This window comes from Hirundo rustica, chromosome W (assembly GCF_015227805.2).
Source record: "Hirundo rustica isolate bHirRus1 chromosome W, bHirRus1.pri.v3, whole genome shotgun sequence".
In the NCBI taxonomy this organism is placed as follows: domain Eukaryota; kingdom Metazoa; phylum Chordata; class Aves; order Passeriformes; family Hirundinidae; genus Hirundo; species Hirundo rustica.
In genome coordinates, this window is record NC_053487.1 from 2,779,002 (window position 1) to 2,795,087 (window position 16,086).

Here is a 16,086-nt window from a genome sequence, read left to right on the forward strand (position 1 = left end):
TAAGAGAGGTAAAAAACATTATCATAGTTTAGTGGGTTGACTTTGGCTGGATGCCAGGTGTGCACCAAGCTGCCCTATCACTCCCCCTCCTTAACTGGACAGGTGGAAAAAAAGACAATGAAAGGCTCATGAGTTGATATTGTAGGAAATAAAGTTTCTAAAGGTTAATTACCTGTTTCAATGTTAAGTTATACAGTTGTTTGTTAAAATGTTCTGTAAATGTCTCATAAGTTATGTAAGTTAATCAGTTCCTAGTTAATATCCCCCCTTACCATTGAGTATTGCCCTGCTGCTCCCTTTGTACCCATGATGGCAGAAGATTGCATCACCTCCTATGCAAATGTAAGACTCCCATAAGGCCTAGTACCCGGCGGAAGTTAAATTAGCAGACAAAACCCCTAAAACCAACGAGCCCTAGTACCAATAAAGATCTCTAAACACCTTTAGATGAGGAAAACAGAAAAGAACATCAGACCACCAACCAAAGCTTTTCGTCTTGTCACCATGACCAGGACTGCACTCAAACAGCATGGCACCCCTAGACAAAGAGCCAGCAAGTGTCTTCCTGGAGCCTCTCATGAGGTGAGAAGACCCAGATCCGCCCTGCAGAAACGGAACTGATTGCCTCCTCCTCTGAGTCGTCAGGGGAGCAGCAGCGGTGTGTGTCGGCCCCCCCCCCGGCTGTTCTTTTAATAAAGGCTTGAAGGGGATTTTTGAAAAGAAAAAACACAAAACGAAAATAAAAACAAAAACATGGGGAACAGCCAGAGTCAAAAACCTTCTTCACAGAAGTAGTGGCAAATGCTCCATTTATTGAGGGTACACACGGTTCTTTTATACATATATCATTCTTGTGCATAAGCTGTTCACACGGCATTTTACTACTAGCTATTGGCTAGTGTTATCTGCATAAGCATTCCTTTGCAGTTACTTGTTTTTCAATTTTGTTGAGGGAAAAAGCTGGTTCTCAGGCTCAGTGTCCTTGACAGTGCTAAAACAACAGAACTTTCCCAGCATTGTCAGGCCCCTCTGTGTCTGTCTCCAAAAATCCTGCTACAATCCCCCCTTTTTCTTTTGCACAAGCTAAGCATTAGATATTGTCTTACACAACATAATCTTAATACATGACATTACACAACTTAGTACAAATAATCCTATTAATATAACAATCACTTGTTTAATAACAAACTTCAGCTATCTTGTAATCCTAGGGCTACTTAACTAATCTCTAAGTACATTATCACTTTCTTTTAAATCATGTAATTTGTTCTTCATTAATTGTAATTTTTGTGAATTGATCCAGAATGGTTGGACAGGTTCATGCAACACATTTCTTCAAACTCTTCACACCTATGGTTATGCACTAAAAGCAAAAATCAATCGCAGCACGGTTTTGTAAAACAGCATGATTAACACTGGTAACTTCCGCTGATAGCTCATCCAAAATTTGGCTAGTCACATTCACTTCTGATTTGGTCCAGCATGCTATCTGCTTCAATGTGTCACTGCACTGGCGGCTGTTGCTCCTGGTATAAACATGGATGTTAACACTGTCCTAGCTTGGGACTAGAATTTAGGATCTTTTATGTCTGTACAGTCCAACTCATGTATGGCACATTTACTCTGAGTGACTTTTGCCAAAGTCATCAATGTGGTTATGTTAGGGTGAAACAGGGTAAGCTTCCCTAAATAGCATGGGCCCTCATGTGGGCTGGCTGGAACTCCATTCCAAGCGCAGTCCCCACATATTAAAAATATTCCTGGTGGAAGACGTCGCGCTGGTTTGCCAGTCAAGTTACATTTGGAATAAAGTTGTTGGTATACACTGCTACTAGATAGTCAAGCTGAATTTACTGCAGCCCATTTCTGGCTATGTATATTTAAACTCTGCTCTGTGGGGGGCTCAAAGGACACCCAACCTCCCTTACTTCTATTTGTAGAGCTGGCATTCATACATCCAAGGAGGTCTAATTCTTCAGGTGGTGAAGTAAGCATATCATTAAGTTGCTCTATAATTTTTCACTGCCAGCCTTCATCAGCCTGGGCGGCTGCGAAACCTGACATTCACACGGTGCTGTTTGCCACGGTAAAATTCAGCATTGTCTCATTTTTCACATAACCTTTAAATTGTGAGGGCTCCCAAGGGTTGTTCCTATCAAACAAGTTCTGAATGGGTCTTGGGGATTGGCCAGGCTAAGGCAAATAGAATCCTGTCCAGTCATTTTGGCAAATGTTACCCATACATTAGTTCTCTTAGAAAACTGATGAGCTAGTTGAGAAGATCCTGCAACACTTGTTGACACCATGAGCAAAAGGCACGCAACACGCAAGAACATCTTACCATGCGGACCTACTATATCTCTCTCTTAATGGCCCACACTGTCTGCGCAAATCCCCAATCTGCTACTCCACCAAAATCGTAAGGAACAGGGTTAGGTATTCTCAACACTACCTGTGCTGCTTGATAAAAGGCACCAAGGGTACCACTATAGCAATGGTCACACAAACCACCCTCACGCCAAAGCTTTGGTGTCTCTCTCTCAAATTGTGCACCACAAACGCCGCAGCTCACTTCTATAACTATTACTTCCTGACACTGAGGACACTCTTTCTCGCCACTCATGCAAGTCCTGGGAAAGTTCCAACGATCTCAAGGGGCCTTGGCGATCAAAAATGCATGCTACAACCCAGTCTGGGTCAGGAGGCCATTGTTTACCGGCAGCCTCAACCACCAGCTGTCTCAGCAAGGACTTGACGGTCCATGCTCTTCTTACGTCTTTTCCTTCCTTTCTGGCCAAGTCCATTTACTCGGTATCCATTGTGGCCCAGATGCAAAGCTCAAAGGCTTGGGTGCAGCTGTTGTCGAATTCGCCTCAGAGGTGTCCTGATAGTTGACCAGCAGGTTTCAGAGTGACAGATTCCAGGGCCCTTGGAGATCTGTCAGTCTGGGATGAATTTGAGATCAGCTGCTCTGGCCAGAAGTGTTCCTCTTATCTTCTCCAGAGCTGACCATCTGGCATTTTATCTTCAGAGGGCTTGCGGTGATCACTGCCTGCAGAAGGCTTACTGTGACCCTGTTCAGCATGAAACCACTTTGTCAGCAATGCACGGGTAAAAACCACCCCAGCTTGGCTCTTACTTGACAGCTGCTGCAGCCACACAACTTCATAAGATATCTTTGGGATTTTACCAGCTTAAGTCTTTAGTAAATAAATTCCAAGTGGACAATAAACAAGTATTTCACTAAGAGATGATGAAATATTAAAATTAAAAGCAAGTCAGATGGCAGCTGTAATTATACTACATTAGAAACTCCAGTTGGCGGAGATCCATTCACCATATAGAGAGAAATTAGTAATCAAAGTAATTACAAAGAGCATTTGTTTCCTGCATGCTTTTCCAGGCTTGGAATCAACAGAGTTGACTACATGGAGAGTTGACTAGGGTGAACTCGGAATTCACTCTCTCAGGCAGGAGACTAGTTAAGGAGTATTACTGATAACAAAGAAGAAAAGTTATACAACATTGATTATTATAAATTACTTTGTTCTCATCTGCTTTTAGCATTTGTCTCTTACAAGTCTTCATCCATTCCTGTAGAAACCTAACTCTTTTTCCATTCCCCTGTGGCAGCTCCCATCCCTAGTGATGGTTCGAGTGCATGGCGGAGCCCTTGATGCGGAACAGGTGGATGTGCAGGTGGGCAGCAATTCTGGCTGCACACACTGACACAGTATCGGAGCAGGTTAAACAGGGACAGGATCAGGGCAATCCAGAGGACAATATACTTATCAATAAAGCTGTTAAAATGCTTGGTCAAGGAACAGCAATGCTGGGCCTATGAATGCTGTGTTATATAAATACATCTCACTTTTGGTCACGTGGGCAACCACCAGTTGATTTTTGATTTTGGCAGCCACAAAGCCAAAAGTCAGGATGTAGAGGCAGAGATGCCTCTCAAAGAGCTGCACAGCAGATTTCTTGTAGATCATTGCAGCCAAGGCAATCACGGAGCCAATATGAAGAAAAGGTGAGAGGACACTTGTTCCTGCTAAAGTGGATCTCTTTTTTGCCAACTCCAGTTTGTACAGGAGAATATGGTTCCTGCCACAGTACAAAGGGCTGGGAGTATTTTCACCTGAATGTTCAGTCTTGGAATCAGAGATTACTAAAAAGGTAGTCCTCCAATCACTGCTGGTAAATGCATGATTATTATGAAGATTTGTACGTCAGACACATCAATCATGCCGAAGCACAGCGTTCTTGAGACGTGCGTCTGTCAGTGTGCACAGTAAAACATGAATGTCACATCAAAACAACAGAAGAACATCCAATCAGGGTTGGTGTCCAGCTGCACAACAATACAAGTTTCTAAAACCACAAAGACTGTGGACAATGAATCACAGCCACGATCAAAAAGCTCTCTTAACGGAGTGCTGCTATTTGTCCTTCTTGCTTGTTTTCCATCTGTAGCATTCAGGGACTGGAATGCCACAGGCACATGCAATGAATGTCCAGGAAGGTGCCTGCCTTTGAAGCTGTTGAGCAGTAACATACTAATAACAGAGTTGTAAATATATTATTAACAGTTCGATGATGGTGATCAGACTGGGGGCAGTCCAGGCTGGAGAATGGATATCTGCAGTATGAATCCAATCTAACATTGTTCGAGCACTTTTCAGATTTCAAGCTGTGCTCTTTTACCGTGGGGTTTTTTTTCCTGTTGCAAGATTTTCCATTCATGCTGCTCACACACAGGATTGCCATCTCTGAACACGACAGGACACGCTATAGGACATGCCATGTGTCCTGCAGGTTCCCACTGTCCTTCTAGTATAACATCACCTATAATTTTGGACCATTGAGTCACGGGGGGGGCAGCCAAAGGTGTTGCCTGGGAACTGCTTTCTGCAGTTTGTTCTAGCAATTGTTGCATTGGAGTTAACTGAGAGCTGAAAGATGTTGGCTCCTCCTGATTTTTAGCATTTATTGTAGAAAGTTCTTGGGCTTTTTCCAGCAGCAGCTTAGTTGCTGCTTGCCCTCGCTCATCCAGGCGTTGCATCACTGCCTGAATTTGATCAGTCAGTTCTTTTAAACCAATCGTGGGTTCTGCTCCATCATTGGGGTCCTCCTCTAATTCGTCCAGCAGCGGAACATTGTCGAGGGAAGGTGGATGACAGCAGGGGTCATGGGTTCCCCTCTCTTGGTCGACCGGTGCCTCTTCGGGCACAGCCGAGAAAGGGGGGGAACTTTGCACATGCGTTGTGGGAGCGGTGGCGCTGGGCGCGGCGGCTGCTCCGGCCCATGGTGGCGGCGGCGGGGCGGACTCCTGGGGGCCGCTTCCCCCTCGTCCTGCCTGTTGCTGCGGGGCGGAGGGAACGGCGGACCTCCGGGGGCTGCTTTCTCCTCGTCCTGCCTGTTGCTGCGGGGCGGCGGGCACGATGGAGCCGCTGCCGCGGAGGGACGGGAGCGGTCCGCGGGCCGGGAACGGCGAGCCGGGCATCGGCCAGCGACGGTGCCGGGGCGCCGGAGGCGGCCAGAGGGCATAGCAGGGGCCCCGCGGCGCTTCCCCGACTTCGCAGTGCCACGGAGTTGTTAAATGTCCATTTCCCCGCGCCCAGTTAATCAGCTTTTGCAGTACTTTCTCTGCTACTGTTTTTCCTCTCTCAGAGAGTATAATAATAAATAACTTCAATGCGGCAGCAAATTCGCATTCCATGCTTGCCGTCATCAATGGGGCAGGGAAGTGAGTACTCCGAGCCTTCCATCTTTTTTCAAGAAACTGCCCCCGTTCCCCTTACCAGCTCAGCCTCGCACTCTATTTGCAAGGACGGCGAGCTTCTGCCTCAATGCTGATGCATCTCTCGGCAGATCAGCGTCTGACCGCTATTTTCCGGAGGGTCTCACCTCAATGCAGCTGCATCTGTCGGCGAGTTCAGCGTCCAACCGCTCAGCATCCCACTGCTAATTTCTCCTCCGGGTCGTCACCCCAAGGTCCGAAGTTCAGGCGCCAATTGAAGGTGATTTTTGAAAAGAAAGAAAAACAAAACGAAAACAAAAACACGGGGAACAGCCAGAGTCAAACACCTTCACAGAAGTAGTGGCAAATGCTCCATTTATTGAGGGTACACAGGGTTCTTTTATACATATATCATTCTTGTGCATAAGCTGTTCACACGGCATTTTGCTACTAGCTATTGACTAGTGTTATCGGCATAAGCATTCCTTTGCAGTTACTTGTTTTTCAATTTTGTTGAGGGAAAAAGCTGGTTCTCAGGCTCAGTGTCTTGGTTCTCAGGCTCAACGTCCTTGACAGTGCTAAAACAATAGAACTTTCCCAGCATTGTCAGGCCTCTCTTTGTCTGTCTCCAAAAATCCTGCTACAAAGGCTATTTTACTTTTTTTAATAAAAGCTGAAATCACTTTGGAGCTGGTCTCCTAGTCCATTCATAACAGATATAAGGAGGGGAGATCATTCACCAATTACCATCACAAACAAAACAGATTCAACTTGGGAAAAATTAATTTATTACCAATTAAATCTGAGTGGGATAATGAGAAAACAAAAATCAAATCTTAAAACACCTTCCCCCCACCCCTCCCTTCTTCCTGGGCTAAAGTTTACTCACAGTTTTTCTATTCCCCCACCCCTCCATCCTCCAGCATCACAAGGAATGGGGGTAGCAGTCAGTTCATTACATGTCTCTGCTGTTCCTTCCTCCTCACGTTCTTCCCCTGCTCCAATGTGGGGTCCCTCCCACAGGGAACAGTCTTCCATGAATGTCTCTGATATGAGTCTTTCCCACATGCTGCAGTTCTTCACAAACTACTTCAGTGTGGGTCCCTTCCATGTTTTCTTTCCATGAGGTGCAGTCCTTCAGGAACAGACTGCTCCAGCATGGGTCCTTCACAGGGTCAAAAGTCCTACCAGCAAACCTGCTCCAGCATGGGCTTCCCTCAGGGTCACAGCCCCTACTCCATCACCTAGGCCACCTCCTCCACTGGTCTCGGAGCCTGCAGTTGTTTCTCTCACATTCTCACTCCTCTTCCAGCTGCTGTTGTGCAGCATTTTCCCCCGCTTCTTAAATATGTTAGCACAGAGGTGCTATCACCATTGCTGACTGGCCAGCAGCAGGTCCATCTTAAAGCCAGCTGGCATTGACTCTATCTGACATAGCAGAAGCTTCTGGCAGCTTCTCACAGAAGCCACCCCATGGCCCTCCGCTACCAAAATCCTGCCACATAAACCCAATACACACAGTAATACTGAGAAGCAATATACTTATCAGAAACCAAACTGTGTGCAGGTTATGACCAAATTTAATTAGTTGGCCAACAAAAAGTTCATTAACCTCTGAGCACTTACAGGGTATAAAAAAACCCAAACAAACCACAGCTAGATGGGTAAAACAAGCAAGACCAAGTTTGGGTCTACTAAACAGTTTTGGTAATTAGCACAGTTTATTTTTGCAGACTCCAGAACTGCTCTACCTTTCCAGTAATGGTGATCTTGTATCATTTTGATGCTAATAACATTATTAGCAGTTTGTATTTTCACAACACCTTTGTTAAACAGAACAAAAATCACTGAAGGATGAGCAACAGTCATTTTAAAACTGTATTTTATGTCTTATGGGGACGTTTCTATAACAAGACCTTTAACTTTGCCTAAATTGCATACAAAGCCCAATACCGAATATTAACTAGCAACAACATGCATACAGTAGGCCCTCAAAACATGATCCAAAAGCATTACTGAAATATGCTTAAACCAAATTTTGCTCTTCCAAGAAAAATAAAACTATTTTTGACTGTTGAATACATTCATTTGCACACTATATTCATTTCCAAAGAGCCAGTTAAATCTTTTGTTTTTAAAATATAGGCAGACTTCTGCATCTTTCAAAGGTAGATAATTCTAACCCTCATCTCTGTCATCAACTGCAAAAGTTAGGAATAAAAATACTTCACCTTCACTGGCAGTTGACCTCTGCAAAACAAGGCTAGTAGAAAAACTGATATAGCAACTAAATCCTAGTTTTATTGCCATTGGGAACTAAGAATATAATAATCAAGCAATCTACTACAATTTGAGGACACACTTGTCCTCCAAAAATTTAGATTTAGTGAAAGTGCTGCCTATAGCATATAGACATTTTAGTGAAAATTCCAGATTACTACCTTCCTCTTTAAGGGCAGCCACAAAACAAGATATTTGTCTGCTGATGCTCATGAAAACTCAAGCATACCAAACATTAATTAACTCTAGTGTATAAAGAAATACATTTTATAACTTAAAAAAGCCATACTACAAGCTGTAACCATATATCTCAACAGCATGACAACTGCAATTGACAGCAGTATTTGACTAGTTAATCTAAACTTCTGGGATCAAAGTAAATCAACAGCAGGAGAAAAGAGTAAAATTGTTGCTAGAGGACATGAAAGGAACAACCTCACACAGCCTGTTGTCAGAGCAAAAAGAGAGCAGTTTATTTCTCGACCTCGATTTATATAGATTCTTGGACAATGACCAGGGATTGGAGAATGAGGTTGCTACATCTCCGACCCCACTGGTCAAACTAGAAGTCTATCAATTGTCCCTCCTCCAAAGACAAATGTGAAAACAATCACTTTGTTTATGTTATAATCTGTGAGAAACTCCACTACAAAAATGCAAACAATCAGAAGGCTAAAAAGAATATAGCAACAGTAAAATCAATCTGCTTGCCTGCTGGTGGTCACAGGATTTCAACAATTTATACCTTTGTTTCAGTACTACAAAGCAAACTTGTACTTATTCTGATATACCACTTAAGATTTTGCAGTTTTACAGTCACACACCAAATCAGTGGACACAACAGAAAATCTAAGACTTTAAAAAATATTCTCATCTTTATTGTAGGTCTCTGTTATAACACAAATAAAGACTGTACTTCTGGCCTTATTACATGCAGGTACACTCAAAGCACTATCAAAAGTGCTAACACTATCATCATCAATCTCATTTGACTTGCTCAACTCAAATTAGAATCTTTCAGCACTAAGTTTAGCTTTAGGTATTAATGATGATATTAACATATTACAAATGAGTCTTTATAACTCTTTTTCAGCACAGTCCTTTACTACCTGAAATACATGCTGCTTATTAAAAAAAGATCAAATTGTTATCCAATGCTTAAGAAATTTTGATTTTCACTCTTTAAGGTCTAGGTATCACCTGACTAGGTTATAATATACTTTCCAGAGTTTAATAAGCAGAAAACTAAAATATGCCATTTAATATTTTGAACCAAGAGCAAAAGTAAAGTTTTCTGAAAAGACAATTACAGACTTCTGAAATTCTTCCTTACTAACTTTTCTAAGAACAGTAAGTACCTAAGGTCTTACAAATTCAGTTCTGTTACCCTGAAAAACAAGCAAATACCATTATGCATCTGTTTTCCTGACCTTTTCTCAGAAACTTGGTGTGAGAGACTCAAATGTTATGGTTAATGGCTTAAACATTGTTATGAAGGACTTTTTGCCCATTATGGAAAAACTCTATAAAGAAGCTGTATAAAGCCCACCCTCCCTGAATATGCCTCCTGACTGGAACCTTGGACTGTGAGTTAAGCTGCCTAATAGAACCTGAGATAAGATAAAGGTGACACTACTATCCAATTATCTCAGGCCTAGGGAGAAGCAAACAAGGCTGAGGGAGAAGAATGTATCCACAAGAAAGTCAAACCCAGCAGCTGTCCTAAAAATCAGCTCTGGTTGGGTTTGGGGTGGGTGAAGCCATAGCCCACAGGCTCATCTGCTGAGGCCAGGTTTGCACACACTCCCACCCCCCCAACCAAGGGAGGAGAGTTTTGGGGTGTGTGGCGTAACCCTTGGACAGAGGGTGTTAACACCCATCCTCCTTTACACAAATTGACTCAGTTATAACCCCCCCCACCCTGGGAAAGTCACATATACACAGGACATTCATGTGAGAAGCAGCTGAGAAGGTGTCATAAACCATCAAAGACCCCCGAAGTGCCCCCCAGACTGGTTCCTGAGGCCTTACACCAGACGACTGCATGTGATGCAACAGATCCAGTCTGTTGCAAGAGACAGTGTCAAACTTGCCCTCTCCAGGGGAGGCACCTAGGCATTCACACCTGGCTGTATATTAATCCATTGAACTCTGTGTTTTGCTGGCCCCTCACCACTGAGAAGACAAGAAGAGGATCAAAAGGACACCGTTGGGATCCAGAGTGGTGAGGTTTCCTACTTAATCTGTCACTCTCTCTTCCCCCCCACCACTTTTCCTATTTCTTTCTATCTCTCACGCACATTTACTATTAAATAAAACCCATACTTTTGACTTCAGCACATGCTCTAGTTTGCACCTTAATTTGGGCAGAGGCACCTCTCTAAAATTTTTTAATAATTGGATCATAACACTTGGGTCACATGGTTGAGCATATTAACTTCTGCCTGTCACAAGGCTGCCGTGTGACAGACTAATCTAAAGGCTCAGACACAAAACCTTTTCAACAGGGGCCTCTGAAATCAGCTTCTATTTATATCTCTGAAAGCTGCCAACTCCTAAAACCCACAGACCTGAAGCAGCCAAGCACATACCCACTATAAGAGGAAAATGTGAAATTCAATTAACATGACTACAGCTTCTTTTCTAGAGGAAAAGGGAGTGCAGATACTTCAATCAAGAAAATGCAGCATCATGAGGCAGTCATCTCAGACATTTTCATCTCTATTTCACAGCAAGTACAAAAAAATGGCTATGATCAGAGACCTAACATATTACACCCTCACAACCTTACATTCCCAGATCTTTTGGTTGACTGGTTACAACCAAACCTTTACAAAACATATAATTATCTCTCTTGCCTCCAAAAAGTCAACATTTAAGAGATGTCCCTGTTTAACCCTGACCTCCCAATAAAAAAGGAGCTTTTTTTTTCAGTGTGTCAAGTCAAACAGTAATTTACACCACTGACCTTCAGTTACTGGCAAATTTACCCAGCCAAACTAAAAGGGGAAAATAAATACTTTGTTATTATTAAAGTTATCAGTCTCATAACTAAGACATCTTTTAATTCCAAATTACAACTAAACTGAGGCATAGTCAACTCTAATAACAGCAGATATTTAGATTGAGTGGCAAATATAATTAAGCTTTTGTGCACACCAAGTGCACTTCCAAGAAAATACAACATGATCTATGTGAAATACATAATAAAAGCATTTCAAGTTACCCTAATACTTCACAGACTCCTAGAATGGTTTGGGTTGGAAAAGACCTTAAAAATAATTTGGTTCCAACCCCCTGCCACAGGCAGGAAATCTTTCATTAGATCTGGTTGCTCAGGGCCCCATCCAGCCCAGCCTTGAACGTTTCCAGGAATTGGGAATCCACAATTTCTCTGGGCAACCTGTTCCAGTGTCACATCACCCTTATAGCAAAGAATTTCTTCCTAATACCTAATCTAAACCTACTCTCTTTTAGTTAAAAGCCATTTTTCATTTTCTTATCACTACATGCCCTTGTAAAAAATCCCTCTTCTACTTTATTGTAGGCCCCATTTAGGTACTAGATTAACTTAATTACTTAATATAATAAGGGAATACAAATACTAACTAATTTTAAATCAATAGTAAAACCTAAACGGGCTGGTTAAATAAATACTTATTTACCTGAATATCCTCAGCTAGAAAATGGACCATTAAAAAAAAAAACAAAACAAACTCAAAACAAAAAACCCCAGCAAGGCTATTTCAGGTATACACCTCTCTAACAGAGATCTAGGTGAAGCAAAAAGACGAAGTATATGCGAATAACGCGAATCAAACCCAGGCATTTCCCAATAACAATTAAATGCAGCTCGATAATCCAGACAAAAAGGGCGGCACCGCCAAGTGCTCAAAGCGTGGTATGTTTTAGTCGCCATCACCTCCACACACTCGCCTCGCCCCACCCCCTCCCGACACCAAAACACAAAAGACGTGGAGGCTACCGGTCTAAGGAGAACAAACAAACAAAAAAACAGCTCCTCTCCCAGCGAGAACTGAGTAAGCCTCATTGTCTTTCTCCCTGTCTGCCCCAACTAAGGAGGGAGTAGTAGTGTGTGTGCCATCCTGGCTCGCGGCCTCGCGCCGCAGTACCCATCACGTCAGAGTGAAAGAGTCCACCGGGGAAAACGCCCCGAGGATACCCAAGCACCTACCGCGGCGCTCCTCTGCGCACAACGCTACCGCGCTAACAGCTCTTAGAAATCGAGTCCACATCCTCCCGCAGCCACCCTTCAGCGCCCGCGTACCTACTCCTGGAAGGGGGCGGAGCGAGAAACACCACAACCGATGTCGAAGGCACTGCAAATGGCTTCAGACTGTTTCTGGGAGAGCGAAGGGCAAGATGGTGTGGGAGCACGAAGCTGGCGGTGCCACCACCACTTCCTTTCTGCGGCAGCAGCACGGAATGAGACGCGCAACGCACAGGGGAAAGACGAAGAGAAGACGCAAAAAGGAGAAAGAATTGAGGAAGAAGGGTAGATGAAGGAGGGATCTGAACCAGCTGGTCCGCTCGCGTCAGCTCCGCCTCCTTCTGGCTGTTGCTGAGGCCTACAAGCCAGCGCGGTCCTACACGAGGGGAAAGGGAAAGTGAGCACGAAACACACGTGAGGCGGCTCACAGTACCGTCGCCTTTGCCTGCGGAGTCACCAACTTCCCCCTCCCCGAGACTAGGGACTATACAGGAATGGACAGAGACTCCGCGCGTTAATGGCGAATGTTGTCTGCTCTCCAGGTGGGTGGGGAAACGGAAGGAGCGGTGTCCAAACAGTGACAGCTGTCTCGCGCTGCCTCACCCTGTTCACAGAAAGGATGGAGCTGCGCGCAGAGGAAACAAAGCCTTTCCCCATGCACTTGCCCTAATAACAGACGCTTCCGCCCCTAGTTAACATTTCCATTTAAACTTGCACGTGCAGTGGTGTCACAAGTGAATTATTAAAAGAAGTCATCGTCATGGGGTTAACTAAAGGGGTTCTATTAATCATTAAGCGATGATTAAATGATAGTTATTGATGATTGAATGAAAAGTAAATGACAAATGATGATTAAGCAATAATTGAATGGTAATTTGAGAGTGGTTTGACAAATATTTAAATGACTTAACAATTTAGACTGATTTTTATATCAGTCAAACACTACACTTAATAAGTAAGCTCTAGATAGATATATAAGTGTTGCTATCATGTGAAAAGTGCATATTATATGGCTCTACGCAAGATATTTACTATATGTGTTATGTTGTGCTAATTGTTAATGTGGTATTAATATTTTGATAGTATGGTAAATGTAGTTTTGTAGTTAAAATGTAGTTTTTATGTACCAACCACAGGAAAATATAAATCTTTCAAAGAAGAAAGAATTTACTACTTTCTTATCAGAAGAGACCAGCTCCTCCTGCTTTTCTCAGCCTAGTGGACGCCATAGAGATTAAAGGAAAAAAGTGATACTAACCAGAGACAATTCTTAGTTAGAATGGAATTTATGCATTATGTATAAATTGTATGAATATTCAACAGGCTATTGCTTTTAAGAGATATTTTTTTGTTAACAGGGGTCCTTCTTCAGAGCTTGTAGCTCGGGAGAGGCACCCAGACGTCTGTAACTTTGTTTTTATTGTCTTGTATTGTCCTAACTCTAAAACTGTTCCATTTTTTACTCTAATTCTATTTTTATAACCATCTTATTTACTATTAAACTTTTAAAATTTTAAAACAAGTGATCGGCGTTTATCACAATCATACAATATACTTTTAGGCCTAATGTGAAATGTTGCTTACCTCGTTATAGATATTAGATGCTGGATAAGGGGTCTCACCTGCAAGGAGTGATCTTAAGAGGCATCCCTGCTCAAGGGGGAGATAATTTCTGTATAGCCTGCTGCAATACAAGAGAGCTCAATGGGTTTAAGGGGGCTACAGATATTTATAACATAGTGATTGACTTGTAGTCAAACCCCCCTTTGGTGTATGTGCAGGAGTGCAGTTGTAGCAGTTTCAGTTTTGTCTAGTTCCAGCTCAGGCTAGTGTTGTTAGTTCCTGACAGACGCCTTAGTTCCTGAGAAGTTATGGCCTAGCACAGTTTTCAAGGTCTGCACATCAAGGAAGATTTCAGTCAAGCCTAGTTGTTGATGCCTGAACCAAAGTACTGATCACTCATTCATAGCAGGTGTATCCATCACAAGCAGCTAATAGTTTTTTAACCTTGCACTCCTGTCTTATCTATCTTTTGGATTCATTGGCTATTGGCTACTTACACTTTTTTACCTAGACAACTATTAGGCACTAGTTGGCTACTTTTATTTTTAATAGGTTATCTGATAATGAATTGTCTGCAGTGATAACTCAGTTTTAAAAGAAATGGGATAATTCTGTGCTTGATGATGGACTTTTTTTGGGTGAGATTATAGTATAAAGAATTTCTATTTCTTGTGAGTTTTATTGATTTAAAATTCTAAAATTTTGAATGTTTATAAACAGTATTTGCTAAAAGAGCAAAGGAATCTCTATAGTATACAAAGATATCATATTAAAACATATTTTCCAGACAATTAAGACAGGAAGGGATTTGTTATATATGGGATAAAATCTCTCTGTTCTATGGTCTACCTGAAGGTTTGTTGTTTTCCTCACAGACTTTATTGGTTGTGATCCCCTATAAACATAGGGTAATCTTGAAATCCAAACCTTGACCTGCATTCAGGTTTACAAATTTGTGGGTCACTGAACCTCACAGTTAAGTATTTATATATTTTTGCATGTCCAAGCTTTAGATCAGACTTTGTGTCTATTGGATGTTGATAATATTACGTGTTCAGAGGATGTAGCATTGACCTAGGCAGGTAAGAGTGATAGAAAAGTTACATCACTGTGGAGAGAGGGAGTTAGAAGGGTTTTCAAGCCTGGAGAGCATGGAAAGAGGAAAAGGAAGTCAAAGGAAAGAGTAAAGATTGTTATTTCAGACTTCTTCCTCACTGTTGGAGGAGCACAGGGTAGCTTATAGTTTCAAACCATTGTCAGTAAGTATAGGACAGTGATTAATTTCTCATAATAAATAACAGGTAATTTAAATATTTGTAAGGTAGTATTTCTAGGAAATGGAAGACAAACATACCATGCTTACATAATTACATGTATCTTAGGAATAGAAGATCTGTAAAATTCGAAGCTGTTTTAGATAAATGGTCTAGATAATTCAACTTTACTTAAATCTAGTTTCTACTATATTCTACCGATTTTCTGAAGCTACAGTATATTTGGACATAGTTCTGGGCCTCTTTAAACCATTGTCATGTGTTATTACAGTTTAGTTTTTTAGTTATAGAAAAATGTAGAATAATTCTCCAGGTCAGGACCTGGGAATTGCTTTAGAAAGGACAGGGACCTATCAGAAGGTTAGTTGGATGTCTTGGTTTGAAAAGACAGGTGTCTGCTAAGGAGAGGCAGGCCTCTCTAGGAAATGAAGAATTCAAATCCTTCCCTCCGTGTTATTATAATTTGGAAAGATTAAAAAAAAAACCTTTTCAGTCAGAGCTATGGGGAAAAGGAATAACAGTCCTTTACAAGTAAATATAACAAGACAGACAAAAAAACAACAGCAATTATAATAATAGTAAAACAGAACCAAGAACCCCGAGGGCAAACGGTGGAAGCTCCGGCGTTGATGGCTGTAAGCCGGGCGCAGTGGACTGTCCTCTGCAGGCAGGGGGGTGTCCTGGCAGGCAAAGTTGGCAGTGCCGGAGAAGCCGCAGCGGCTGAACCCGGGCTGACCCAAAATCCAGCAGGACAGCGAAGAAAACTCCGAATTCCTGGGTGCTCTAACAGATGGTAGAATTCCCAGGACCAGACTCCTCCGTTAACCGTGGACTCCCGGCAGCCAGCAGTCCCCCGATCTGTGCTCCCCAGAAGACTGAGAGCTGTGACCACCACCCTCAGCTCTCCCCGGAGCTTTCTCCCTCCTCCAAAACTAAGTGATCAGCTTCTTTTGTCCAGGTTAAGCACTGTCTAACTACCAGTATTTAGTTTCCTAGCA

At 42.5% G+C, this 16,086-nt stretch overlaps 1 protein-coding gene and 1 pseudogene across 11 annotated transcripts in view; both read right to left on the reverse strand.

Moving 5' to 3' along the window:
* LOC120764826 (AN1-type zinc finger protein 5-like) overlaps nucleotides 1-12,794 on the reverse strand; it is a 28,665-nt gene extending 15,871 nt beyond the window's left edge. For 2 of the 11 annotated variants that reach the window (XM_040088874.2, XM_040088875.2), the window contains exon 1: nucleotides 12,309-12,792. Coding sequence is in view for 4 of the 11 variants with exons in the window: in XM_058423897.1 (XP_058279880.1) it covers nucleotides 5,908-5,957 (50 nt within the window). In the remaining 7 variants the exon portion in view is untranslated. Of the gene's footprint in view, nucleotides 1-5,907; nucleotides 6,551-12,215 lie in introns of those variants that run through there. The other 9 variants (XM_058423897.1, XM_058423896.1, XM_040088879.2 and 6 more) reach the window with 9 other exon arrangements.
* LOC120764825 (choline/ethanolaminephosphotransferase 1-like) lies at nucleotides 21-5,315 on the reverse strand (annotated as a pseudogene).
* Nucleotides 12,795-16,086: the final 3,292 nt, after the last annotated feature.